General features: G+C 46.3%; 1 protein-coding gene across 1 annotated transcript; it reads right to left on the minus strand.

The window, feature by feature from the left end:
• Positions 1–21475: 21475 nt before the first annotated feature.
• Positions 21476–24379, minus strand: RASL11A (RAS like family 11 member A). The gene is made up of 4 exons (XM_054015576.1): positions 24111–24379; positions 23530–23586; positions 23331–23410; positions 21476–22318 (listed from the first exon to the last, which is right to left on the minus strand). Exons 1-4 carry the CDS (start codon positions 24232–24234, stop codon positions 21866–21868), a joined length of 714 nt encoding a protein of 237 aa, XP_053871551.1. The 5' UTR covers positions 24235–24379; the 3' UTR covers positions 21476–21865.
• Positions 24380–24894: the final 515 nt, after the last annotated feature.

Genomic DNA, 24894 nt, shown 5'->3' on the forward strand with positions numbered 1-24894 from the left:
CAAATGGGATGATCACACTCAGTAGATTATAAGCTTTGTAATGATACCTTACAAGAGACCTTTTGCATGAAGCATATTCCAGTTACATTATATTCACTTCTTATTATGTTTTTATAAAATCGTATAGACTGCACAACGTCACAATGTTACTATAGTATTGCAACTTTTTTTTATGGAAGGGGCCCCTGAAATTGCTTTTCCCCAGGCCCCCTGATTTCTCTGGGCGGCCCTTTTTATTTATCAACCGATTTTGATAACATTTGAAATGGAGTCAGTTTTTTCTTTTTTTAGAGGCCCCCTCATATTGCGAGGCCCTAACCTGTAGCTTAGTAGTTTATACCTTAATCTGGCACTGGGCTTGCAGTTTATTTACATTTAAAATGCTACTGTAGTGCCACTGCAGCAGCTTCAGCATAGACACTACCTACACTGACAAGAGGGGTTCTCCCACAGGCGTAGGTAATCTGCCTCCCTGAGATGCAGTAGGTAGGTCGATGGAAGAATTCTTCCATCACCCTAGTGCTGTCTTCACAGGGACTTAGGTCATTTTAACAATGCTGCTCAGGGAGGTGGATTTTTCACACCCTTAACCAACATAGTTAAACTGACCTAATTTTCTGGTGTATACCAGGCCTCAAACTCTATTAGGAGCATGGCCCCAGATGAGCTGGTGTATTGTTCTGCTGGAAGGTGTTAATGGGTGCCATCAACCTGTTGTGTGATCTCTGCAGTTGTCTATAGGTGCCTGAGGCTATACGTGTGTTAAAGAACCATCAGGAGTTCTATGTATCCCAAAATGAAGATAGTTCTGGCTGCTGATACCTAGAACGTTCCCTGAAATTTTGGAATTGCTCAGATACAGTGTTCAAAAGTTCTCATCATACAGACAGACACACTAGGGTTGCCAACTTTCTAATGGCACAAAACTGATCACCCTTGCCCCGCCCCTTTTTTGAGCACCCCCCCCCCTTCATCCCGCCTCGCTCCGTTGCTTGCTCTCCCCCACCCTCACTCACTTTCACTGGGCTGGGGCAGGGGATTGGGATGTGAGAGCGGGTGAGGGCTCCAGCTGTGGATGCAGGCTCTAGGGTGGGGCTGGGGATGAGGGGTTTGAGGTGCAGGAGGGGGCTCCGGGCTGGAGTCAAGGGGTTCAGAGTGTGGGAGTGGGCTCAGGCCTAGGGCAGGAGATGGGCTCTGGGAGGGAGTTAGTGTGGGAGGGGGTTCCGTCTGGGGCTTGGGGTGCAGGAGGGGTTGAGGGTGTGGGCTCCAAGAACCCCCCACACTTTGCAAACTAAAGGTCTCAAGAATCTTTTATAATAGAAGGTGGGGAAGGGTTTGCTACCAGCCCTCGTTAGCTGTTCCCCAGAGGGCAAATCTAAATTCTATCAATGCTGTCTGGGACATTTTTTCCCCAAATATGCAAAAAATTAGCAACCAAGATGTGAAGTTGTCCAGGGATTTGTTACTATCTTAGACCCTGACCCAGCAATCACTTGCACACATGTTTAACTGCGTGTGCGTGAGCATTCCCATTGATGTCGGGGGGACTACTTTCATAGTTACAGTCAAGCATGTGTGTGAGTATTTGCCAGATTGGAGGCCTTATCTCTTACTACTGCTGGCAGCCATAAAAGACCTCCAGTTCCATATTTACATAGACAAAGCTCCCACTAATGCCAATGGGAGTCTTGCATGAATAAAGAGTACAGGATCAAACCTCGGGAATTTTGGCTGCAGAAAGAATGATGAAAGGGGCCTTAAATTGGTATTTGTGTTAAAGGCAATTAACATCAGTGCAGAAATGCAACCCTCTTACTGCCACCCCAAAGGTTCAAAAATCATGTCAGGTCTTAAAAATCACAAGATTAGCTTAATAATCATGAGACTTTAAATTCAACTTTGGGTTTTTATTTGTTTCTGGTTTTTGAGCCTTTCACTTTTTCAAGGTTCTCTTTGCAACCGTAAGGGCTAGAAACTACATTTTAAATGAAAGTTCAGATTCTTGTGAGACTTGAAATAACATTGTAAGTTGGCACACTCCTAGAATGTTCATCATTAGGAATATTCTAGAAAAAAGAATATTGAGGAAGCCAGACTTCCCTTTGTGAGAGGTCTCTGTTAGTTTAGAAGCCCTGTGTTTTCTTGAGCAGTAAGCAATGGCTACACAAATATACCTTTATTATCACCACAGGAGCTATATTGTTCAATTTTTGTCAGCCAAAAAAAAATCTTATCTTGATCTCCTTGCTTCTTATGGTAAGTAGCAGAGAGGAGTTTACATAATCCTCTGACTTTTCTCTTTCCTTCCGGGAAATCTTTCATTAAGGAGTTTGCTGCTGTTAATCATCTTTTTACTATAAAAACCTATCTGTTCAAACCGCAGGAGGTCTTCTGACCTCCAGCAATTGTTAAGCATTACATAAGTAAACTATTACTTCAATTCTTTGTAGCATCGGTAACTTGCCACCTTGAGTGCATGCTTTTATTATATTTATAAAATTCACCTCACTACCGGAAGTGCTCTATCCAAAAGCTGCTAACAATTACTACAATCTTCCTTTCATTCAATCCTTGTTTGGAAGCAGAATGAGGTATTCAAAACACTGTATCAAAACCAGAATCTGTCACTTTGCTATGGATTTGCAGCAAGCTCTGAGCTTTTTAAAAAAAAAAAACGCAACAAATGAGAATGCTTGGAAAATGCAATAGTGTTTTTATAAACTGCTTTTCACCTTCAACGATCTCTAAAAATAGCAAGTAACTAAACATCACCAAGGAATATGTTCTTTTTGTAATGAGAGGTTCTGTATCACCGCTGTCTTCAATTTAGTGGGCTGGGCCGGGCAAGGCTACTATTACCATGGGCTGTGACTGGGGCCAGCAGGAAATAGAGAGGTCTATTACTAGGGCTCCTGTGTGGTATCTCTCTGTTACAGGAGGTGCAGGAAGAGGCATTAATATTGTGTGTAGTCCATCTTGGTTTTAGTTTATTTTTTCCACAATGATCTCAGAACCGATCACTTGAAGTAGCTCTGATTAGCTCCCCCCATATTTAGGCAACATCATCTATATTAAAGATTAAGAAAACCCCAATGTTGCCTAACAAAGGGCTGCATTGACAGTTTACCTGGAACATTACAGCCGCATATGAAAGAGCAGATTGTAGCCATTCTCCTCTTTCACATGGTTTGTGGCCCATGGAAACGTCCATCCTTGTGTGGATTGCTTCATCTTGATCAGAGTGGCTTTCTTCTTGGAACAAGCTAGAGAACAAATAAGCCAGGTAATGAGTCAATGTGATTTTTTTCAAACCCATGCAGCCAGAGTTGAGATGGAGAGAGCAGCCTGCTAGCAGTTCAGAGTGTCTCTTATTGCTTAGGTAGCTAGAACTCCTTTGTTGGGTTATCCCTATTTTACAGCTGGGGAAGTGACTTGCCTAAGGTCAGCCTGCAGGCCAGAGCTGGGAATATAACCTATGTCTCCCAAGTGTAGTGTTTTATCCACTAGAACACAATCTCAGAGACTTTTGCTAGAAAAATCTGGGGAAACATGCCTCCAACACAGTTCCCCAAAGGAGGTATTTATAAGTGCAGGCAGAACCCGAACAGCTCAGGATAGACTGCACCCTCCTACCATGCTACTCCACCCTGAATGGGCCCAACTTATATAACAGCCTCACCTATTCTCTCTCCTACGGGTCTACTGTGACACAAGATGGTGGCTCAGAGGCATTTGCCTCTTTGTGCCTCAGGACAGGGCTCCACAGGCCTAAGACTAGAAACTCTTGTAGATATTTGGTCAATTCTCTCCTTACTTCTCTTCGGTTGGCTCAATGTGGAGGAGAAGCTATTGCCCTGAAAATGCTGATCTTCTGATCCAAGCACCATGTAAGAGATAAGTTCCCTTTCTACTGCTTCATGACATCAGAGGGAAACGCAGGTGGCAGTGAGGGACTGCTGATTGCAAAAGCTAAACAATTTAATTCTGCTTTCTCCCTTGCTTATATTTAACACTGTCACATCTGAACAATTAATAAATACAATAAGTCATTACCATCCCATTTCTCCAAGCTGAGATTTCTGAAACAACTGAGTGAATGGGGAGGGGGAGCAAGTCATTATGTCTGGGACACAACTTCTGGGAATTTCAGCTATTTTAAACAAAACCTACCTTTGCTCAATCAAATTAGCCTAATTACGTACATATGTATTGTCTGCTGTTCTATTATACCTTGAAAAAATTAAAAGGAGATTGAGTTTCACTATGAAACTGGCAGCTTTTGCATAAGAAATGTGGACAACTTGACATCAGACAAAGCTTGATACTCCATTATTCATTAAAAATGTTGATAAGACTTGCTTATGCGTAGACAACCAGATTAAAAAAAAAAATCTTCAAGGGACATGCTTGAATTAGCACAGGACTCTGCTTTATTTCTGTAGCCTTTCTGTCCAGGTGTGCTGTGCTGAGAATATTGACAACATGAGATTGTCAAGCTACACTCAAATTCTTATGCATGTCCTTTCCTGTTTAAATGTTACTATGACTTCAGAGATCATACTGCATCTGAATCATTTTGCTGCTGCATGAAGATACATCAACACAAGAATCTGATGCTTAATATATGCCTATTAATGGGAAAGCAAATGTTACACTCATTACGTTACACTATGTGTTCAAAGGGCAACAGTAACAAAATAACGCATTCTATTTTGGTAGATGTGGGAGCTCTTCAGAAGCTCTCAAGGCCTCTCTTAAAAGGCTGGAGCCTGTTCTCTCCTATGCCATGGCTTTTCACCACGTCCTCTGCTCTCCCTTTAGGGCTCTAATGCTGCAGGGGTGCTAGCAGGGAGCAGGTGCTTTGGTTGGCCCTTGCTCTTGAGATAAAAGGGAAGGCTTCTTGCGTGTCTAGCATCTGGCCCTCAGATGCACTATCTTTCTAGACTCATATGAGAACAGCACTTTGATAGATATCAGCTATCTCTTGGCCAAATCCTACAAGGTGCTGACCTCCCTTAACTTGAGGGAACAAAACAGTTCCTGGAAGGCACTTAGTGGTTTGCAGAAGCTGACCTAATTAAAATAATCCTCGTGGGTTTGAAACCTTCTATACAAGCACCAGCTGAGAAATGATTTTTTTACAGAGAGAGATCTGGGCTCTGATATGAAGTCTCTGCCCTGCACCTCTGATACTGGGCTGAGAGAAAATCATTTGACGTACAAAGCCTGAGCCAGATGCTCCCAATGCAGAGAGGTTCAAAGAAATGGAAATTGAACCTGAAAGGGTACAGGTTCGACAAAGGAGGAAGAGAAGTGAACATACTGCAGGCTTCTGCCCCGCTCATTGACTGAAAACTCCCTCCTCACCCTCATAGTTGGAGTGCTGAAGATCTGAGAGATACCTATTAGGTATAACAAGAGCTGAGGCATGCTGAATGCTTTCTTTAAGGCCTGTATATTTCCAAGCAGGAAGCTAATGCTAACCCTGGCTTCTCAGGCCTGGCCCACACTACAAAGTTAGGTCAACATAAGCCGCCGTGCGTCAACCTAGTAGTGCATGTGTCTACACTTAAGTTTGTTTCCCACCAATGTGAACTCTCCATTATGCAACAGCACCTCCCAGAGCGGTGTTCAGCCATGGTTGATGTACTGAGGTCGACACAGCCTGATTGTAGACACTGCGTTACCTATATCAACCTTAACAGTCTTCCACCAGCTGTCCCACACTGCCCGACACTGACCACTCTGGTCAGAATTGTGAACTCCACTGCCCAGGGTCATGGAGACTGGAAGCCCCTTGCCCTTTAAAACTCAGTGAATTTTTGAAATGCCTTTTCCTGATTGTCCAGCATGGTGAGCCCACCCAGCAGCTCTCCATTGTTGTGTGCAACCACGCAGCAGACCATGCCAGCTACATACTCCAGACGCGCTCTGGCTTGGAAAGACAAGAGATATTGGATCTCCTGGGCCTGTGGGGAGAAGAAGCTGTGCATGCACAACTATGGAACAGCCATAGAAGTGTGGACATCTAAGAGCATATTGCTCGGGGAATGCAGGAGAAGGGATACGATAGGGACCAGCAGCAGTGCCACGGGAAAGCGAAGGAACTGTGTCACTCATATTAGGAGGCCAGAAAGGTCGATCCAATGCCAAGCCGCAAGGATGTCTCTTGAGTCCTCCTGAGAGATCTTGATGAAACTTCCAGGGAGATAATCTGCAGTCCTCTCCTGAACGTTTCTAGGGATGGCAGCCTTATTTCTTCCTCCCCGATAGGACACTTACCCACACCAGTCAGCGATAACTTCAGCAGGCCCCATTGCAGTACACAGGCTAGCAGCGTACAGGCCTGAGTGGCTTCAGCAGCCAGCACCAGTTGTGCTCTCTGTGGCTTTGTTACCCTCAGGAGTGGGATATCAGCTAAAATCACCATCGCGTGTGGAAAATGGTGCCAGTATTCAGTGCCAGTGCCCTATACTCATAGATTCATGCAACCAAGCACTTTCCCTCCTCATTTCCCTCACCCCGGCCGGGCCACACTCACAATGGCTGGTGCTGTGCGTAGTGCCATGCACAAGCAATTCCAAGCAGAAGAGTCAATAAGCCTGTCTTGTTTAAAACTTCAGGGGAGCAAGGGAAGGGAGTTCTGAATCTTAACTTTCACTTTCCATTGTGATTGTACTGACAATGGTACCTCTGTGGATTTTATCTGCCTCTGCTGCCGTTGAAGACTTGAAGGGTTCCCCCTCCACAACCGCAGGATGCAGAAGCCAGAGGAGGAGAAAGAGACACGTTCATTCAGATCCTGCAAGCCACTGCAGTATCAGATTATGAGAAAAGGGCCTGGAGGATGAAGAGGAGGCCGGTATAGGGAAAGAGCAGACAGGAGAAAGGCCCAAGAGTCCCAGCAGGAAAAGGAGAGAGAGAGACGCACCAGGACATAATGGGGCTGCTCCAGCAGCAAACACAGATACTGCAGACTCTTGTGGACCTACAGGTCCAACAATCCCAAGTTCACCTCCCTTTGCAGTCCATGGAGAACTCCAGTATAGCACTCACCGCCTCAACTTTCCATGTGGCACCAGGGGCCATATCCCTAACCCTACCCTTCCATAATGGGGGACATTAAAGACAAACACAGCTTCACCTACATATACATCAACTGTGGCTCTCACAGGGCAATGTATCTAAACTGGATGTGACTGTTTCTTCCTCTTCTTTACGCTCTGTTCCACTTGGTTTGCTTTTAAGTTCCACAGAATTTTTTGATGTGTTTTTGTTAGTCAATAACACTGTTGTTGTTTGGAAAATAATAGCTCCCATCCTGCATCATGCCTGGCGGTAGCGAAAGCACCCACTTACTTGATATTGTACTCTGTGACACCACTCGTAGGATCAGTGACAAACACAATGTAATAATCATAAATGTACAGCAAGCACCGCAGTGTTACTAGGTGCATTGTCAGTGTTATATTCATAGATGTGCACCAATTCCTAACAGGCCCCCAAACTGCAGGACCAGGCAGAGCACAGTACATCACAATGCATTACTGTGGCTCGCTGTTAAAGAGCTCTTTCAAAGCCCCCCTGAGCTATGTAGCTCCACATTGAACTCTTCTGATAACCCTTGTGTCTCGCTGTTCAAACTCAGCAGACAGGCACTCCACCTCCACCCCATTGGAAACTTTTACCCCTTCGCTTCTCAGATATTATGCAGGACACCGCAGGCAGCTATAACCATTGGGATATTTTTCTCACTCATGTTTAATTTTGTGAGAAAACAATGCCAACATCCCTTCAGCTTCCCGAGCCAGGGGACTAAAGGGTAGGCTAGATCCCCCAGGATCACTGTTGGCATTTCAATATCACAAACAGTAATCCACTGGTTGTGAAAGAAAGTCCCGGCTCATAGCTTTCTGAACAGTCCTGTGTTCTTAAAGGTGCAAGTGTCATGCACCTTCCCTGACCATTCAACACTGATGTTGATGAAGTATCCCCAGTGATCCACAAGCACCAGTGGCAGATTACCACATGGGTACATGGTGCCTGTGCCCAGGGGGCCCAGCCAATTTGGGGCCCCTGGAAAAATCTCCCCTTGCCACAGTCACAAGGTTGGAAGAGCTCTCGCTCCCCACTGCAGCCTCGGGGCCGTGGCAGGGGCACAGATCTTCTCCAGTCTCAGGGTCACAGCAGGGGGGTTGGCAGAACAGGGATGGGGCCGTGGGTGAAAGAGGGGCAGGCCCACGTGGGAAGGGGCAGAATGGGGTGGGGCCACAGTTCCCATGCCGGGGCTCCCCCACTTGCTCCAGCCCAGGGCGTTAGGAGACCTTAATCCACCTCTGACCAGCGCTTGCAGAACCATAGAAAAATAGCTCTTTTGTTGATGTACTCTGTGGCAAGGTGGTCTGGTGCCAAAATAGGGATATGTGCGCTGTCTATTGCTCCACCATAGTTCAGGAACCCCATTGCTGCAAATCCATCCACTATGTTGTGCACATTGCTGAGTCAATCCTGCATAGCAGGAGACCATTAATGGCCCTGCACACTTGCATGACGACAGCACCCACAGTGGATTTTCCAATTTCAAAATGATTTCCCACTGACTGGCAGAATCCAGCACTGAACGTTTCCAGCGTGAAATCACCACTCGCTTTTCCACTCTCAGTGCAGCTCTCATTCAGGTGTCCCTGCGCTGGAGGGTTCGGTGAACTCAGCACACAGATCCAGGGAGGTGGCCTTGCACTTCTGAAACTTCCACAGCTCATCCTCCCAAGCAGTGGCATTGGAACAGTTTGTATAGTGTGGGTGCTGAGAGCCATTGAACCAAACTGTAAACCCTCTATATGATGGAAATCACTTCAAGCCAGGGGTGCTGCCACACCCCCAGCACCGCTAGTTCCAGCACCCCAATCCCAAGCCTGCATTATGATGTGATCCCACCAGTCAATGCTCGTTTCTCGGGCCCAGCAGTGTCACGCCACATTTGCAGCTGCTCTGTGAATGCCAACAACAACCTTGAATTGGTTCTCGCTATGTCCCACAGCAATCTGCCCTCAAGGAAATCATTATGTTCCCTGCAGCTCTTCTTGTGGCTCTGCAAATACCGGAGAATTGTGGGTCCTGTGTTTGCAATGCTCATAACAATAGAGCAGCGCTGGGATGGCGGACAACGACAAGTCCCACGTGGGTTCATGGGCTTTTCAAAATAGGCATGAAAATTCTGGGATAGAGATGGCATTATGGGGGTGGATAAAGTTGCATGATCGAACTTGACCCCTGCATGACTCATTTCTGCCCCTCCATGCATTGCCAAAAGATAGCGTGCTAGACAGTGGTGAGTTACATAGGGTTACCATTCGTCCGGATTCCCCTGGACATGTCCGGATTTTTGAGCTAAAAATAGCGTCCGGGGGGAATTTGTAAATGTCCGGACTTTGCCCCCCCCCCCATGCAGGGCGCGCAGCTAACAGGGCACCCGGCCAGATGGTGCCACTTACATGGGGCTCCGACAGCCAGAGAGAGCCCCTCCTCCTCTCCCCTGCAGCAGAGATCCCTCCCTCCCTGCATTCGCAGATCACCTCTGGCAGTCTGGAGCTCCTCCCCCGCTCCTCCTCCCCTGCCAGCCAGCGTGCTGGGACGAACGGCTCAGGTCCTTCCTGAGCAAGTTCACAGAGACATTAGGCGAAGGCCAACAACAAGGGGGTCAGAGGGTCGGAGAAGGGGCAGGGAGGTTTTGGATGGGGCAGTCAAGAGACGGGGGGGGGGTCAGGAGTTCGGGGAGGGATTTCTGGGAGAGGGTGTGGATAAGGTTTTGGGCAGTCAGGGTACGGGTAGGGTTTTGGGGGGCAGTTAGGGAGGGGGTCTTAGGAAGGGGCAGTTAGGGGATAAGGAACAGGGAGGCTTAGGTAGGGGGTGGTAATCTGGAGGGCAGTTAGGAGCAGGGGTCCCAGGAGGGGGCAGTCAGGGGACAAGGAGCGAGGGGGGGGTTGGGAGTTCTGGGGGGGGCTGTCAGGGGACAGGAGTGGGGAGAGGGATCGGAGCAGTCAATGGGACAGAGAGCAGAGGGGTTTAGATGGGTCAGGAGTTCTGGGGGGGGGGGCTGTCAGGGGGTGGGGAGTGGTTGGATGGGGCGTGGGAGTCCCAGGGGTCTGTCTGGAGGTGGGGGTGTGGATAAGGGTTGGAGCAGTCAGGGTACAGGTAGGGGGTAGGGTCCTAGGGGGCCAGTTAGGATGGGGGGAGGGTCTCAGGAGGGGGCAGTCAGGGGACAAGGAGCGGGGGGAGGATTGGAGGTTCTGAGGGGGGCGGGAAGTGGGTGAGGCAGGGGCGGGGCTAGGGCAGGATGGGGGCGGGGCTTGGGCGGGGGTCCTCCCGTCCTCTTTTTTGCTTGCTGAAATATGGTAACCCTAGAGTTACACACTGGCATACCTACCCATGGTGCGTTCCACTATGCATTGACACAAGCACCCTTGGTGAGTATGCACAGCACCAATGCAAAGAGCTAAGTATGCACAATCACAAGCAATGCACTAACTATGGTGGCTGGACACCAATGTAACTTGCATCGGTAAAAGTTTGTAGTGCACATTGCCTCAGAGAGACTAGGGAGCAGCCTCAGTGAGGGAGCAGATGGCACTGCAGTCTGATTATTGTGTGAGCCAGGCTGATTTGATGAGGGTATGCAGAGAGATAAGCTCTCCAGGTAGCTGCCCCAATGGTTATAGTGTTGGAAACTGATGTCCCAGCATCCTCAGGCTCCAAACTGTTGCAAGGTTACATCTTCTCTATGTGTCTGCAAAACCTTTCCTTCCCTTGTACCGACAGCAGCAAATTGCTATACAGCGATTTCAAATCCAAGGAAGATGAGGGGGTTTTCAGTGACATAACACACCTGTTATTGCTATTAGTTCCTGATGATCTCTCCCTTATTGTGTGCTTTTGCCTAATTATCTCCCAGCATTGAAGTCATCCCATTGTGCTTAGCAAGCAGGGCCGGCTCCAGCATTTCTGCCGCCCCAAGCAAAAAAAAAAAAAAAAAGCCGCGATCGGCGGTGGCAGTTCAGCGGCAGGTCCTTCGCTAATAGAGGGAGTGAGGGACCTGCCGCTCCCGAATTGCCGCAAGTGCCGCCCCTCTCCGTTGGCTGCCCCAAGCACCTGCTTGTTAAGCTGGTGCCTGGAGCCGGCCCTGTTAGCAAGTATTAATTTTAAAATGAACCAATATCTGTTCTGAAGTATACCAACCAAATAAGCAGGCTCCTATCAAGCTACCCATAGGCCGACATCATTCTCTTTAAAATGTTTCTACAGAGCTTTCAGTTACCTTTGGGCCCAATCATACAATCCTTTCTCAAGCAAAAATCCCACTGACTTGCCCTCAGTGGGAGTCTTTGCCTGAATGAGGGGTAAGTATCAGTTTGAATCAGATTTTGTTTTCTTGACAGAAAGTGGCCTAGGGAGTGTTTAAATCACTTCATTTCCCCTCTATGGGAGGGGAGAATTTAGTCCCCCATTCCCAGAGCTGTGCTGATTACTTGTACTTGATGGTATTGGCTCACAACCAAGGTGGGGGGGGGGAAGAGAAACCATTTCACAATCCATTGGAAACATGGGGAAAGGAATCAATTTTAATACTGGGAAAAGGTCCAATTAGCCTGTAAGGGAAATATTTCTGCTTCTAAGAATAAATTACCATTTACCAACAATGAAGACTAAAGCTATTAAACAAACCACATAGGACAGCTTCCAGGTAAAATATGTATATAATTTTAATGTAAGTTCTGGGCACAGCTCTAGAGCATGATATAGCTCTCAGGGTCCCAATCCTGCAAGCTGCTTCATGCAGACGGATTCTTCTGTCCATTCAGAGGGTCACCGAAGTCAATGGGGCTCTGCCTTGGAGTGTCTGCCCCACAGAGCAGCTTGCAGGTTTGGGGCTTTGCATCTGAGGTGTTGACATGTGAATTGCCACTTGCTGTCAAGAAATCAAGCTCGGAATGGCAAACAAACAAATAGTTTTTTTAAAAAATCACAAGTGAACCATTTATTGAGCTGTGACATGCACATTTCACTATGAAAGCTTTGTAGATGTCCAAGAAAATGTGTGCTTCATTTCTGACTGCACCTTGGCTGGCCTTTTCTGATTGTAATAAGAGAATATAATGGATTTATTCCAAATACCCACTGGCATAACAAGTCAGAATCTGGGTTTAGATATCGGATCCAATTTTTTTCTTGGACAACAGCATCAAATAGTGGGAAGCCACTTAAATGAATTACCCAGAAACCTTTTCCCATCAAAAAACTGTTTTGTTTTTGTTTTTTTAAATACTGGGTGGGTGGTGATGGTGGCGTTGGCACAGAATTGTAACTAGTTTATCAGAAAAACAGGATGAGGTAGTATTTTGTGAACTCTCTTCTACCACGCATCAAGTTTATCAGTGTGTCATCCTAAACTGCTACCTCCAGAAAATGTTACTTTTTAGAACTACGTCAGCAGCACGGTTGAATCACTATCTTTGCATAGTCATTCCCCAAAGTATTGTTCTCTAGAAGTGACAAATGTGGAAATGACTTCAAACCCATGGGAGTAGTAGTAGTAACTGTATGTGAACCTGGTCCTGCCCTTACACTGGTATAAATCAGGAGTAACACTGGGACTTGATTCCAAATATGTTTGCACTAACTTTAAATAAGGAGTAACTCCATCAAAAGTCAATGGAGTTACATATGTAAAACTGGCTTAAATTACATAAGAATTAGATTCAGGTATTTTAGTATTGATGACTTTCTATTTAGGTTCTAATATGCTATTTAGGTTAATATTTTAGTACTGATGCTTTTCTAATAAGATTCTGGCCTTATTTATGGTCCTTGTCTTGAGATTGTTACTGTGATAAAATACGTTTTGAACTCAATAGGAGTTTTGTGTGAATAAAGACTGAAGGACTAGTTTCCCACTGTCTTATGCATCTTAGAATCACAGAATCATAGAATATCAGGGTTGGAAGGGACCTCAGGAGGTCATCTAGTCCAATCCCTGCTGGGAATGCATCATTACTATTCTGATTTTTTTAGCAGTTTGCACGGGTGTGAATGATGACACACGGTGCGAGGCAGTGGAGAAACCAGCCCTGGATAAAGATTGGATCCTATGTAAATGTAACTTTTTCTAAAATAAATAAATAAAAATGCTCCTGGCATATATTTAGGATACTGCAAGCCTTGAACTGAAATACTTAGAACAAGCTTATGACAACTGGTATTTTAAGATTCATAGTCTTAAAAAGCATAATGGGATGATTTCAATACTGGGAGATAACTAAGCAAAATAGCTCAACAGGGGAGAGATCATAATGTAATAACAGTCATAATAGTGTGTAATGCTGCACAAAGTGCTGTTGCTGAAAATCCACTCATCTTATCCTTTGAAATTGCCTTGGTTTGGCTTAGTCATAGTGGTGGGAGGGAATGAGAGACAAGTGTGTCTTCATCCAATACAAATTAATGGGCCAAACCGGGCCCTCACTTACTCAAATGCAACCCTGTTGACCTACTTATATAGCTTTCTATCAGTAGAGCTTAAAGCACTTCAGAAGAGCTAGGTAGAATCATAGAATATCAGGGTTGGAAGGGACCTCAGGAGGTCATCTAGTCCACCCCCCTGCTCAAAGCAGGACCAATCCCCAACTAAATCATCCCAGCCAGGGCTTTGTCAAGCCTGACCTTAAAAACCTCTAAGGAAGGAGATTCCACCACCTCCCTAGGTAACCCATTCCAGTGTTTCACCACCCTTCTAGTGAAAAAGTTTTTCCTAATATCCAACCTAAACCTCCCCCACTACAACTTGAGACCATTACTCCTTGTTCCGTCATCTGCCACCACTGAGAACAGTCTAGATCCATCCTCTTTTGAACCCCCTTTCAGGTAGTTGAAAGCAGCTATCAAATCCCCCCTCATTCTTCTCTTCTGCAGACTAAACAATCCCAGTTCTCTCAGCCTCTCCTCATAAGTCATGTGCTCCAGCCTCCAAATCATTTTTGTTGCCCTCCGCTGGACTCTTTCCAATTATTCCACATCCTTCTTGTAGTGTGGGACCCAAAACTGGACACAGTACTACAGATGAGGCCTCACCAATGTCAAATAGAGGGGAATGATCATGTCCCTCGATCTGCTGGCAAAGCCCCTACTTATACAGCCCAAAATGCCGTTAGACTTCTTGGCAACAAGAGCACACTGTCGACTCATATCCAGCTTCTCGTCCACTGTAACCCCTAGGTCCTTTTCTGCAAACCTGCTGCCTAGCCATTCAGTCCCTAGTCTGTAGCAGTGCATGGGATTCTTCTGTCCTAAGTGCAGGACTCTGCACTTGTCCTTGTTGAACCTCATCAGATTTCTTTTGGCCCAATCCTCTAATTTGTCTAGGTCCCTCTGTTTGCTATCCCTACCCTCCAGCATATCTACCATTCCTCCCAGTTTAGTGTTATCTGCAAACTTGCTGAGGGTGCAGTCCACGCCATCCTCCAGATCATCCTCCAGATCATTAATGAAGATACTGAACAAAACTGGCCCCAGGACCGACCCTTGGGACACTCCGCTTGATACCGGCTGCCAACTAGACATGGAGCCATTGATCACTACCCGATGAGCCCGACGATCTAGCCAGCTTTCTATCCACCTTATAGTCCATTCATCCAGCCCATACTTCTTTAACTTGCCTGCAAGAATACTGTGGGAGACCGTATCACAAGCTTTGCTAAAGTCAAGGAATAACACATCCACTGCTTTCCCCTCATCCACAGAGTCAGTTATCTCCTCATAGAAGGCAATTAGGTTAGTCAGGCATGACTTGCCCTTGGTGAATTCATGCTGACTGTTCCTGATCACTTTCCTCTCCTCTAAGTGCTTCAGAATTGATTCCTTGAGGTCCTGCTCCATGATTTTTCCAGGGACTGAGGTGAGGCTGACTGGCCAGTAGTTCCCTGGATCCTCCTTCTTCCCTTTTTTAAAGATGGGCACTACATTAGCCTTTTTCCAGTCATCCGGGACCTCCCTGGATCGCCATGAGTTTTCAAAGATAATGGCCAATGACTCTGCAATCACATCCGCCAACTCCTTTAGCACCCTCGGATGCAGCACATCCAGCCCCATGGACTTGTGCTCGTCCAGCTTTTCTAAATAGTCCCGAACCACTTCTTTCTCCACAGAGGGCTGGTCACCTCCTCCCCATACTGTGCTGCCCAGCGCAGTAGTCTGGGAGCTGACCTTGTTCGTGAAGACAGAGGCAAAAAAAGCATTGAGTACATTAGCTTTTTCCACATCCTCTGTCACTAGGTTGCCTCCCTCATTCAGTAAGGGGCCCACACTTTCCTTGACTTTCTTCTTGTTGCTAACATACCTGACGAAACCCTTCTTGTTACTCTTAACATCCCTTGCTAGCTGCAACTCCAAGTGTGATTTGGCCTTCCTGATTTCATGCATGCATGCCTGAGCAATATTTTTATACTCCTCCCTGGTCATTTGTCCAATCTTCTACTTCTTGTAAGCTTCTTTTTTGTTTAAGATCCGCAAGGATTTTACTGTTAAGCCAAGCTGGTCGCCTGCCATATTAACTATTCTTTCTACACATCAGGATGGTTTGTTCCTGCAACCTCAATAAGGATTCTTTAAAATACAGCCAGCTCTCCTGGACTCCTTTCCCCCTCATGTTATTCTCCCAGGGGATCCTGCCCATCAGTTCCCTGAGGGAGTCAAAGTCTGTTTTTCTGAAGTCCAGGGTCCGTATTCTGCTGCTCTCCTTTCTTCCTTGTGTCAGGATCCTGAACTCAACCATCTCATGGTCACTGCCTCCCAGGTTCCCATCCACTTTTGCTCCCCCTACTAATTCTTCCCGGTTTGTGAGAGCAGGTCAAGAAGAGCTCTGCCCCCAGTTGGTTCCTCCAGCACTTGCACCAGGAAATTATCCCCTACACTTTCCAAAAACTTCCTGGATTGTCTGTACATCACTATATTGCTCTTCCAGCAGATATCAGGATGATTGAAGTCTCCCATGAGAACCAGGGCTTGTGATCTAGTAACTTCTGTTAGTTGCCGGAAGAAAGCCTCGTCCACCTCATCCCCCTGGTCTGGTTGTCTATAGCAGACTCCCACCATGACATCACCCTTGTTGCTCACACTTCTAAACTTAATACAGAGACTCTCAGGTTTTTCTGCAGTTTCATACCGGAGCTCTGAGCAGTCATATGGCTCTCTTACATACAATGCAACTCCCCCACCTTTTCTGCCCTACCTGTCCTTCCTGAACAGTTTATATCCATTCGTGACAGTACTCCAATCCTGTGAGTTATCCCACCAAGTTATTCCAATCACATCATAGTTCCTTGACTGTGCCAGGACTTCCAATTCTTCCTGCTTGTTTCCCAGGCTTCTTGCATTTTTGTAAAGGCACTTAAGATAACTCGCTGATCGTCCCGCTTTCTCAGTATTAGACAGGAGTCCTCCCCTCTTGCACCCTCCTCCTTGAGTTTCCTCCTGGTATCCCATTTCCCCACTTACCTCAGGGCTTTGGTCTCCTTCCCCTGGTGAACCTAGTTTAAAGCCCTCCTCACTAGGTTAGCCAGCCTGCTTGCAAAGATGCTCTTCCCTGTCTTCGTTAGGTGGAGCCCGTCTCTGCCTAGCACTCCTCCTTCTTGGAACACCATCCCATGGTCAAAGAATCCAAAGCCTTCTCTCTGACACCACCTGCGTAGACATTCGTTGACTTCTACGATTCGACAGTCTCTACCCGGGCCTTTTCCTTCAACAGGGAGGATGGATGAGAACACCATTTGCACCTCAAATTCCTTTATCCTTCTTCCCAGAGCTATGTAGTCTGCAGTGATCTGCTCAAGGTCATTCTTGGCAGTACCATAGGTGCCCACATGGAGAAGCAGGAAGGGGTAACGATCCGAGGGCTTGATGAGTCTCAGCAGTCTCTCCGTCACATCGTGAATCCTAGCTCCTTGCAAGCAGCAGACCTCTTGGTTTTCCCGGTCGGGGCGGCAGATAGATGACTCAGTCCCCCTGAGGAGGGAGTCCCTGACCACCACCACCCGCCTCCTTCTCTTGGGAGAGGTGGTCGTGGAACCCCGCTCCCTTGGACAGTGCATCTCATGCCTTCCAATCGGTGGAGTCTCCTTCTGCTCCCTTCTCTCAGATGTATCATCTAGTCCACTCTCTGCATTAGTACCTGTGGAGAGAACACGAAAACGGTTGCTCACCTGTATCTGCATTGCTGGTACATGGATGCTCCTCTTTCTTCTTCTGGAGGTCACATGCTGCTAAATTTCCTTACCGTCCTTCTGTCCCCATTGCGCAGCCTGCTCTGATTCTTCAGAATGTTGTGCCCGTAGAAGCATATCTTGATGTCTGCAGGGCCGGCGCTTCCATTTAGGTGACCTAGGCGGTTGCTTAGGGTGCCAGAATTTTGGGGGGCGGCAATTCGGCAGCGGGGGGTCCTTCCGCACTCTGGGTCTTCGTTGGCAATTCCGCGGTGGGTCCTTCACTCGCTCCGGGACCCGCCGCCAAAGTGCCCCGAAGACCAGGAGCGCAGAAGGACCCCCCCACCGCAGAATTGCCGACGACGACTGGGAGCGCAGAAGGACCCCCGCCTAGGACGCCAAAAACCCTGGCGCCGCTCCTGGACGTCTGTCCAAGAAATCTTCATTTTCTCTTATGCAACGCAGGGTCTATACTTGTTTCTCCAGACCTCGAACCTTCTCTTCCAATATGGAGACCAGTTTGCACTTTGTACAGACAAAGTCACTTCTGTCCTGTGGAAGAAAGACAAACATAGCACATCCTGTGCAGGTTACAACAGCTGAACGCTCATCATCCATATTTCCTTCCTTCTTCCTCAGCTGTTGCAGTAACTACTCAGAGAAGCCTGCAAGATGAAAGCCTCAGTACGCTCTCCAGAGGCGAACTCCCTCTGTTAGCCTCCGCTGTTCGCTGCTCAGCTGGTTTGCTGCTGACTGACTTTTTATAACAGTCAAGCCCACTCAAGGCCCACCTGGAACAAAGCATTCCCAATTCACACTTTTCAAACAATCAAGCACACTGTCAAACTGACAAACTGTCCCGGCAACAGACACTCAGATACTCACCAACACAGCCCCCCTAATGCAGCACTTAGCGTAACTCCTCTCGGACAGATCCCAGGTAAACTCCCTCTGTTAGCTTCCACTGTTTGCCGCATTATTATTATTAATTAGTGATCCAAATGGATATAATTTTCAGATCAATTATTATCAATTCAGAAATGTCTTTCTATCTTTCTCTGGCTGAGAATACATCTCCTTTGTCTTGCAGTCAATCCAGAATCTGAGATCATGCCTGTTTAAAACTGTCTGATATGTTCCTTTAAAGGTTCTAATTCATTTTACTCAGTACTTTACATACTAGTTGTAAGTGGCTTAGTTCTAAACGTTTTGTTCCATGTAAATACAGCTCACTGAATGACTCCAACAAGTTAGAGATATGTCCTAGACATATTGTCTGTCATTTTATTGTTTGATGCACACGTACAAACTGAATAACAGAAGCAACTTGTTTCAGAGGGGTAGCCGTGTTAGTCTGTATCAGCAAAAACAACAAGGAGTCATTGTGGCACCTTAGAGAGTCTCTAAGGTGCCACAAGAAGCAACTTGTTTAGTTAAACTTTGTGAGGTGTGGATGGGGAGAGAATTTCACAAATCAAATATAGTATACCACAGTGGGGTTCAGTTGTGTTTCCAAAAATAAAGTCAAAGGACTTAAACAACAACAAAACTCTTACTACAACCTTTTCCTCTGAACTATATCTATATTTGTAGTTTGTCTTTCATTGCACTAAAACTATTTACAAACACACAACAGTAGACACTTATAATATACCTTAATAAGGGACTTCCATTTTGGGGACTTTCATATGCATGTCATCATGTGGCATTTATTTTTGTCAGGTTTTTTATAGGGCCTTTCCATAGCTGCTAATTAACCAAAGGTATTTGTGCCCAATTTACAATCCTAGTTCAGGATTACAATGAAGTATGTGGGAGAGGTAGACTGCCATAGGGCCTGCTCCTGCTTCTTTTCAATTCAATTGAAGCTATTTCATTCGCAGGAATAGACATTTAGCAAGCACTGAGGCCAAAGCCAGCCTTGATTTTTTGTTTTAAATGTTCCTTTAATGCCCCTGTGACAGGTATGACAATTTCCTGGACAAACCTTATTGAAGTAAGCTTATTAGGAGTTTATTGTATTAAAAATGCAAATGTTTATGTACTGTTGTATATAATGTCTCTGGGGGGTGGGGGTGGGGGAGGTGGAGACATGACTAATGTAAAGCCTGGGACGTGTTATGAACTTCAGTGGGCTATTTGAAACAACATGCCAGACAACAATGAATGTAGTTAAGTGGTGAGGAGGCTGGTGGCACCTTAAAGACTAACCGATTTATTTGGGCATAAGCTTTCATGGGTAAATAACCCACTTCTTCAGTAACTCCAGGCATCTGAAGAAGTGGGTTTTTTACCCATGAAAGCTTATGCCTAAATAAATCGGTTAGTCTTTAAGGTGGCACCAGACTCCTCGTTGTTTCTCTGGATACAGACGAATATGGTTACCCTTTGGATACTGTAGTTAAGTGGGTTTCCCAGGAACAATCTTGGGGGAGGTGTATGCAGACATACCTCCTCTATTATGCAAGAGCTCTGCTTTTTGAAGCCTCACCCTGAGGAGAGAACCATTGTCTGTTGAGTGCCTGTTACATGAGGACAAGATCAGAAGCCCAAACTGTGTAAAGGAGTGACTCACAGACGTGCTTATTCTCAGCCAAGGCAGTTATGAACTTGTAACCACACAAAACCCCCTTGCTGGGTTTTGAAGCACTGACTCCTACCAGAGCCCTTGCTGGAGATGGGGTGATTTCAGGTAAGCTTATTAGCATGCATGGTTCTTGTTTTAATATGGTTTCTCTATAATGCTTGCACCTTAGCAATAAATGTGCTTGCTTAGAAAAAGTTGTGCAGTACCTTTATAACTGTGGGCAGTTACACTGTTCACAGCCTCTGAGGAAAAAAAGCAAAGCAGGCCTGCTCAGGCAGTCTGAATTGCTGGGGAATTCACACAGTGTAGACAGGGAACTGTGCAGCCTGAAAACACTGCAGTCAGAAGGGGACAGATGCATGTCTCTGCCTAAGAGAGCTGATAGCTACAGAACCAGAAGCCAGGGAGAGGGTGCTTTTGTTGGCCCATAAAAGAGGAACAGTGGTGCAGTTGCCAAAGGGGTTGCAAGGAGTGTATGTTGGATGAATTCAGCCCTGAGTAAAGGCTGCAGGATTTGGGCCCTGTGGGATTTTAAAAATGGCATTCCTTTGCAGAGCATCTCCTCTTACTTAATGCTGTGGTCTATACTCTACCCCAGAGCTACATGTGCAATTCCCTCTGATGTCAATAGGATTTCCATCTATAAATCCTAGTGGGTTGGGGGGGTGGGGAGGGGGGAGAGGAAGCATAGTGTTAAAACTCTGATGAGTCTGATGCCATAACAATGGCTGATATAGACAGAGAATTATGGATTTCATTGTAGCACCAGCAGAGGATAGGTTGTGAAAGTAAAATATTTGTAAAAAATAGGAAGGAGAAGATGGGAGGGGGAAAAACGACCACCTGCATAACAATCTTTGGTCCCAAACCTGCAAACACTGCTAGCTATAACTTCTATTGAAGCCTACCAGGAGTTATGCCTGAGTGAGCATTTTATATAAATAGCTGGGAGAGTATAGCTGTAGCTTGCCAAAATGGTGGCATGCTTTAGAAGCATGTTCCATTAACTAAGACCCTATTTCGTGTTATAATACCCTTTAAAAACAGTTATTACAACCATTCTGATATAGCATAGTTTACACTAGATAAACTGTCACATATAAATCTACTGCCTTGCCTTTGCATACCTGTGAAAAAAGCCTTGAGAAAAAAACAAGTCATTCCTTTAAATACAACCACTTCTCTATAAATAGAATGTATGTCAATCAATTTTGTTCTCAGTAGATCTACTGCTATACTACTCCAAGAGCAATATGACAGCAATGCCTCCCACTTATGGACCTTCACAGAACCTCCAAAACCAGCACTTTGGCCCACAGTGACTTGCAAGGAAACATTCATCCCTGCTGAAAATACATGGAAGCCAATGGATATACACAAATGATTACTTTAGGGCAGAGGATATACACCAGTGATCTCCTAGTGCAAGGTGTGTGGTAATGCTTGTATAATATAATGCATATTGTGAACAGCACAGTATAACAAAAACGACAAGTTAGTCAAAAGGACTTGGTGCCTCTCTACAGATGCTGGCAAAATAACCCAAATTCTAGGCACACTCTCAGGTACCAATTTATCAGCGATGAAGGAGGGAAGGCCTGATAAATGTTCTATTACAAACAGGACTATTGCAACCAAAGAGTTTTATCATTTCACCTTTAATAATACTTTCTACACATGTAAAGCTAGTCAGCCAAGGAACTCACAGCATTTGACAAAAGGTGTGATGTTATCATCCCCATTTTACAGACAGGGAAACGGAGGCACAGACACAGCAATGTAGCCTAGGTTAAACAGAAAGTCACCATCCAAACCAGGACTAGAACCCACGGCTCCTGGCTCAATCCCTTTCTCTAACCACTAGCAAAATCCAGTTTGTTTCAGCACAGTAGTTCTTACAAAAGAAAACAAAAAATTGCATACTTCCACCCACCCATTAGTGGCATGAGTACAAAAATAAATATATTTTTTAAAATTCACAGTTTATAAAAATAAGTCCATTTAGTAGCACATGACTCAGTGTTGGGGTTTATTTGACTTTGGAAGATAATGCCTGTTTGAAACGTCTCTTTAGATCTTGCATGTTGGGAGACTTGGGTCGAGGGATGATGGACGATCTCCTTTTGTCTCCACAGCTGCTGTGGTGTAGTTTGCTAACCTCCTTGCAAAGATACTGAAAAACATCGCACACCCCATGGTAGTTTTCACTAGTGGAGATTTCTAAAAACACAGTGCCCAGTTCATTAGCCAGCTGTATCCCCTCATTGGTCTGTACCTGCCTTGCATGGAGGAGATCCCCTTTGTTTCCCACAATAAGGATGGGTATTTTAGAGTCTGGATGGACTTTGCGTATGTGCTGATAGAGAGGACGAATAGACTGATAGCTACTGTAGTCTGTGATAGAATAGACCAAGAGAAAGCCCTCTGCCCACTTCACACATCTGGAAAGAGAGTCCAACATCTGTACAAAGCCTTCTTGCACCTGTAAAGGAATGATTGGAAGTTAGATAATGGAATGATGAAGCTTAAATTGTACTATTTTCAAACAGATTAATAAAGCAACAAGACATCTGACCACACTGCACAATCTAATGAACTTGATTCCTATTAATTAGGAGGCAGGTCTAACTATTTAAGCAATGGCTCAACTTCTGAGTCTTTATTAAGGACTCGTCTACATTACCCGCAGGATCGATGGGCAGCGTCTATCTAGTCTAGAGGCGATAAATCGACTGCTGAGCGCTGTCCTGTCGACTCTGGTACTCCACTGGAGCGAGAAGCGCAGACAGAGTTGACGGGGGAGCATCAGCAGTTAACTCAGTCGATCTAAGTACGTCGACTTCCGCTAGGTTACTCACGTAGCTGAAGTTGCGTATCTTAGATCAATTCCCCCCCCAGCCTCCCCACCCGTGTAGACCAGGCCTGATAGAGCATAACTACTTAACGCAGACTTAAAGAACAGAATTGTGAAAACTAATGTTTCATCTTGAATCATTTTAAATTAAATCAAATGATTTAATTGCTGTACATTTAGCTTAGTACTTAGGCTGCTAGTATAACATGACTAAAACCAGATTCCCCCCCCCCCCCTGCAGATTTATTAAATATGCTAGAGTAGCTTGCTTGCTTGAAAAACGTGTGCTAGTGATTTATGTTGTCTAAGTACATTATCATGCACGTTCTAGTAGGTCTTAAATTTAGTATTTTAAATAAAGTTTTTTTTAAACTGTCTGTTAATAAACTTTCAACATAATAAGTTTGATATAACTGCATTCCAAACAGCCATTACAGATTCTTTTGTACAGGCTTAAATCCATTCTATTTATGGAAATGTTTGCTAATGTACCTTTAATCACAGCTATTAGTCATAAAATAACTGTAGGCAGTGATGCATGAATGGTTCTAATGATTAGGAAAGAAAGACTGCATTTCTACTGACTTTCAGTGGAGTTTGGATCAAGTCCCCCATTGCTAGCTCAGAAGCATTTCTGTACCTGAATACATCCTGGCGTGTCTTGGATCTGTATGGAAACTTGGTCTCCCTCTACATGAACAAGTCTTGAATACAAGTTTCCTGAGAAATAAATAAAGATAATTAAAACTGTTGCTTTGGGGCAGGGGGAAGAAATTCTAAAGAAACATGGTAGCTAGCATGTAGATTCTGAAAACAGGCATTAAAAAATAAATCCTCACCTGTATTGGGTTCATAGTCTCCAATAAACCTCTTTGTTAGGAATCGAACAATCATAGCTGAAAAGAACCAGATGCTTTTATTAATAGCCGCATGGCAAAACACAGTACAATCACACTCTAACCCCTCTGGCACTCCCAGGTATGTACATCTACAGGTTTATCAACGGATGTTAATGCAGAAAGAGCCTTAAAAAAAATCATTGTCATATTTGGATTGGAGGGGTGTACAGCTAGATCAAAGCCAGTCAAACAAACAAGAATTGGACAATAGGCTTGGCCTGCCTGGCTACTGGAAAAACTCTGTGGCTATGAAGGAATTCGCCAGCTAAGCCAAGAAGCATCTCTGACTTCGGCGCTTCTCTCCTGACCAAGTGCCACAAACAACCCAGACAGACTCAGCCAACATCCCTCTGTTTTCAGGAATATTCCTTCCTTCGCCTCCGGGATCTCTCCACGTGCGATGGAGCCCAGGCTGTCTCTCGCTCCCCAGCCCCAGCTACGGCCCCTGGATCGCGGCTCCCACCCCCCGCGCCTCGGCAGGCGGGAGCCCCCCAGGCAGCGGCGCGCCCAGCTGAACTCACCGCTTTTGCCCACGCTGCCGGCCCCCAGCACCGCCAGCTTGATGTCCCGGCTCTGGAAGAAGTCCGAGGGGCACTCCAGGATGGGCGCGAGCAGGAAGTTAGTGGACATGGTCGGCAGGCGCATGGAAAGGGAGGGGTAGATCCGGGCTGGGAACAGCAGCGTGTGCCCCACAAGTACCGACACAACGGAGGGAGCCCCGCCGGCGGCGCGAGGGCAGCTGTTGCAGCTGCTGAAGGAGGAGAAGATGGAGATGGAGATGATGTTGCAGCTGCAGTGCCGCTGCCTGAGCGCCTCTGAAGCCCGAGCTTTTAAAGGGATCCCGGCAACCGCTAGGAGCCGCCTCCTCCCCTCGCAGCCCAGCCCCAGCCCGGCGGCCGTCGCTACGTACGCACATGGCGGGGTGTGCGCACACAGCGCACACGCCACTGGCCGGCCGGCTGCAGCAGCGGGGGCCCTCCCCCGGGCTGGCTGGGGCGCGCCCCGCGTGCCTGGGGCGCAGCTGTCCGCGGTTTCGCGCCTTTCTTTTCAGACGCCTGCTGCCCGGGGCCGCTGGTCGGGGGGCTTGGGGTGACCCATTGTCCCCAACGGGGAACGTGCACCAGCAAAAGATGAACCAGTTCAAGCCCGGATCCTGCAAACTCTTCTGCCCCCTGACTGCCGGGGGCTGCTCATGTGCGAGTTTGCAGGTGGGGGTAAATGTACCTTTGCTTATACTGCTAAAAAGACACCAAAGTGAGCTTAGAGAACTAGACATATAAGGCTGGAACTGGGACCTCAAAGGGC

This window comes from Malaclemys terrapin, chromosome 1, assembly GCF_027887155.1.
Source record: "Malaclemys terrapin pileata isolate rMalTer1 chromosome 1, rMalTer1.hap1, whole genome shotgun sequence".
Classification (NCBI taxonomy): domain Eukaryota; kingdom Metazoa; phylum Chordata; order Testudines; family Emydidae; genus Malaclemys; species Malaclemys terrapin.

Excerpts from the sequence above, each read along its gene's own strand:
- RASL11A (XM_054015576.1), bottom strand. The coding sequence starts at position 24,234 with ATGCGCCTGCCGACCATGTCCACTAACTTCCTGCTCGCGCCCATCCTG. Across the intron at positions 23,587-24,110 it reads CGGCAGCGTGGGCAAAAGCG|CTATGATTGTTCGATTCCTA; the intron begins GTGAGTTCAGCT and ends GGTTCTTTTCAG. Across the intron at positions 23,411-23,529 it reads AGACTATGAACCCAATACAG|GAAACTTGTATTCAAGACTT; the intron begins GTGAGGATTTAT and ends TTTATTTCTCAG.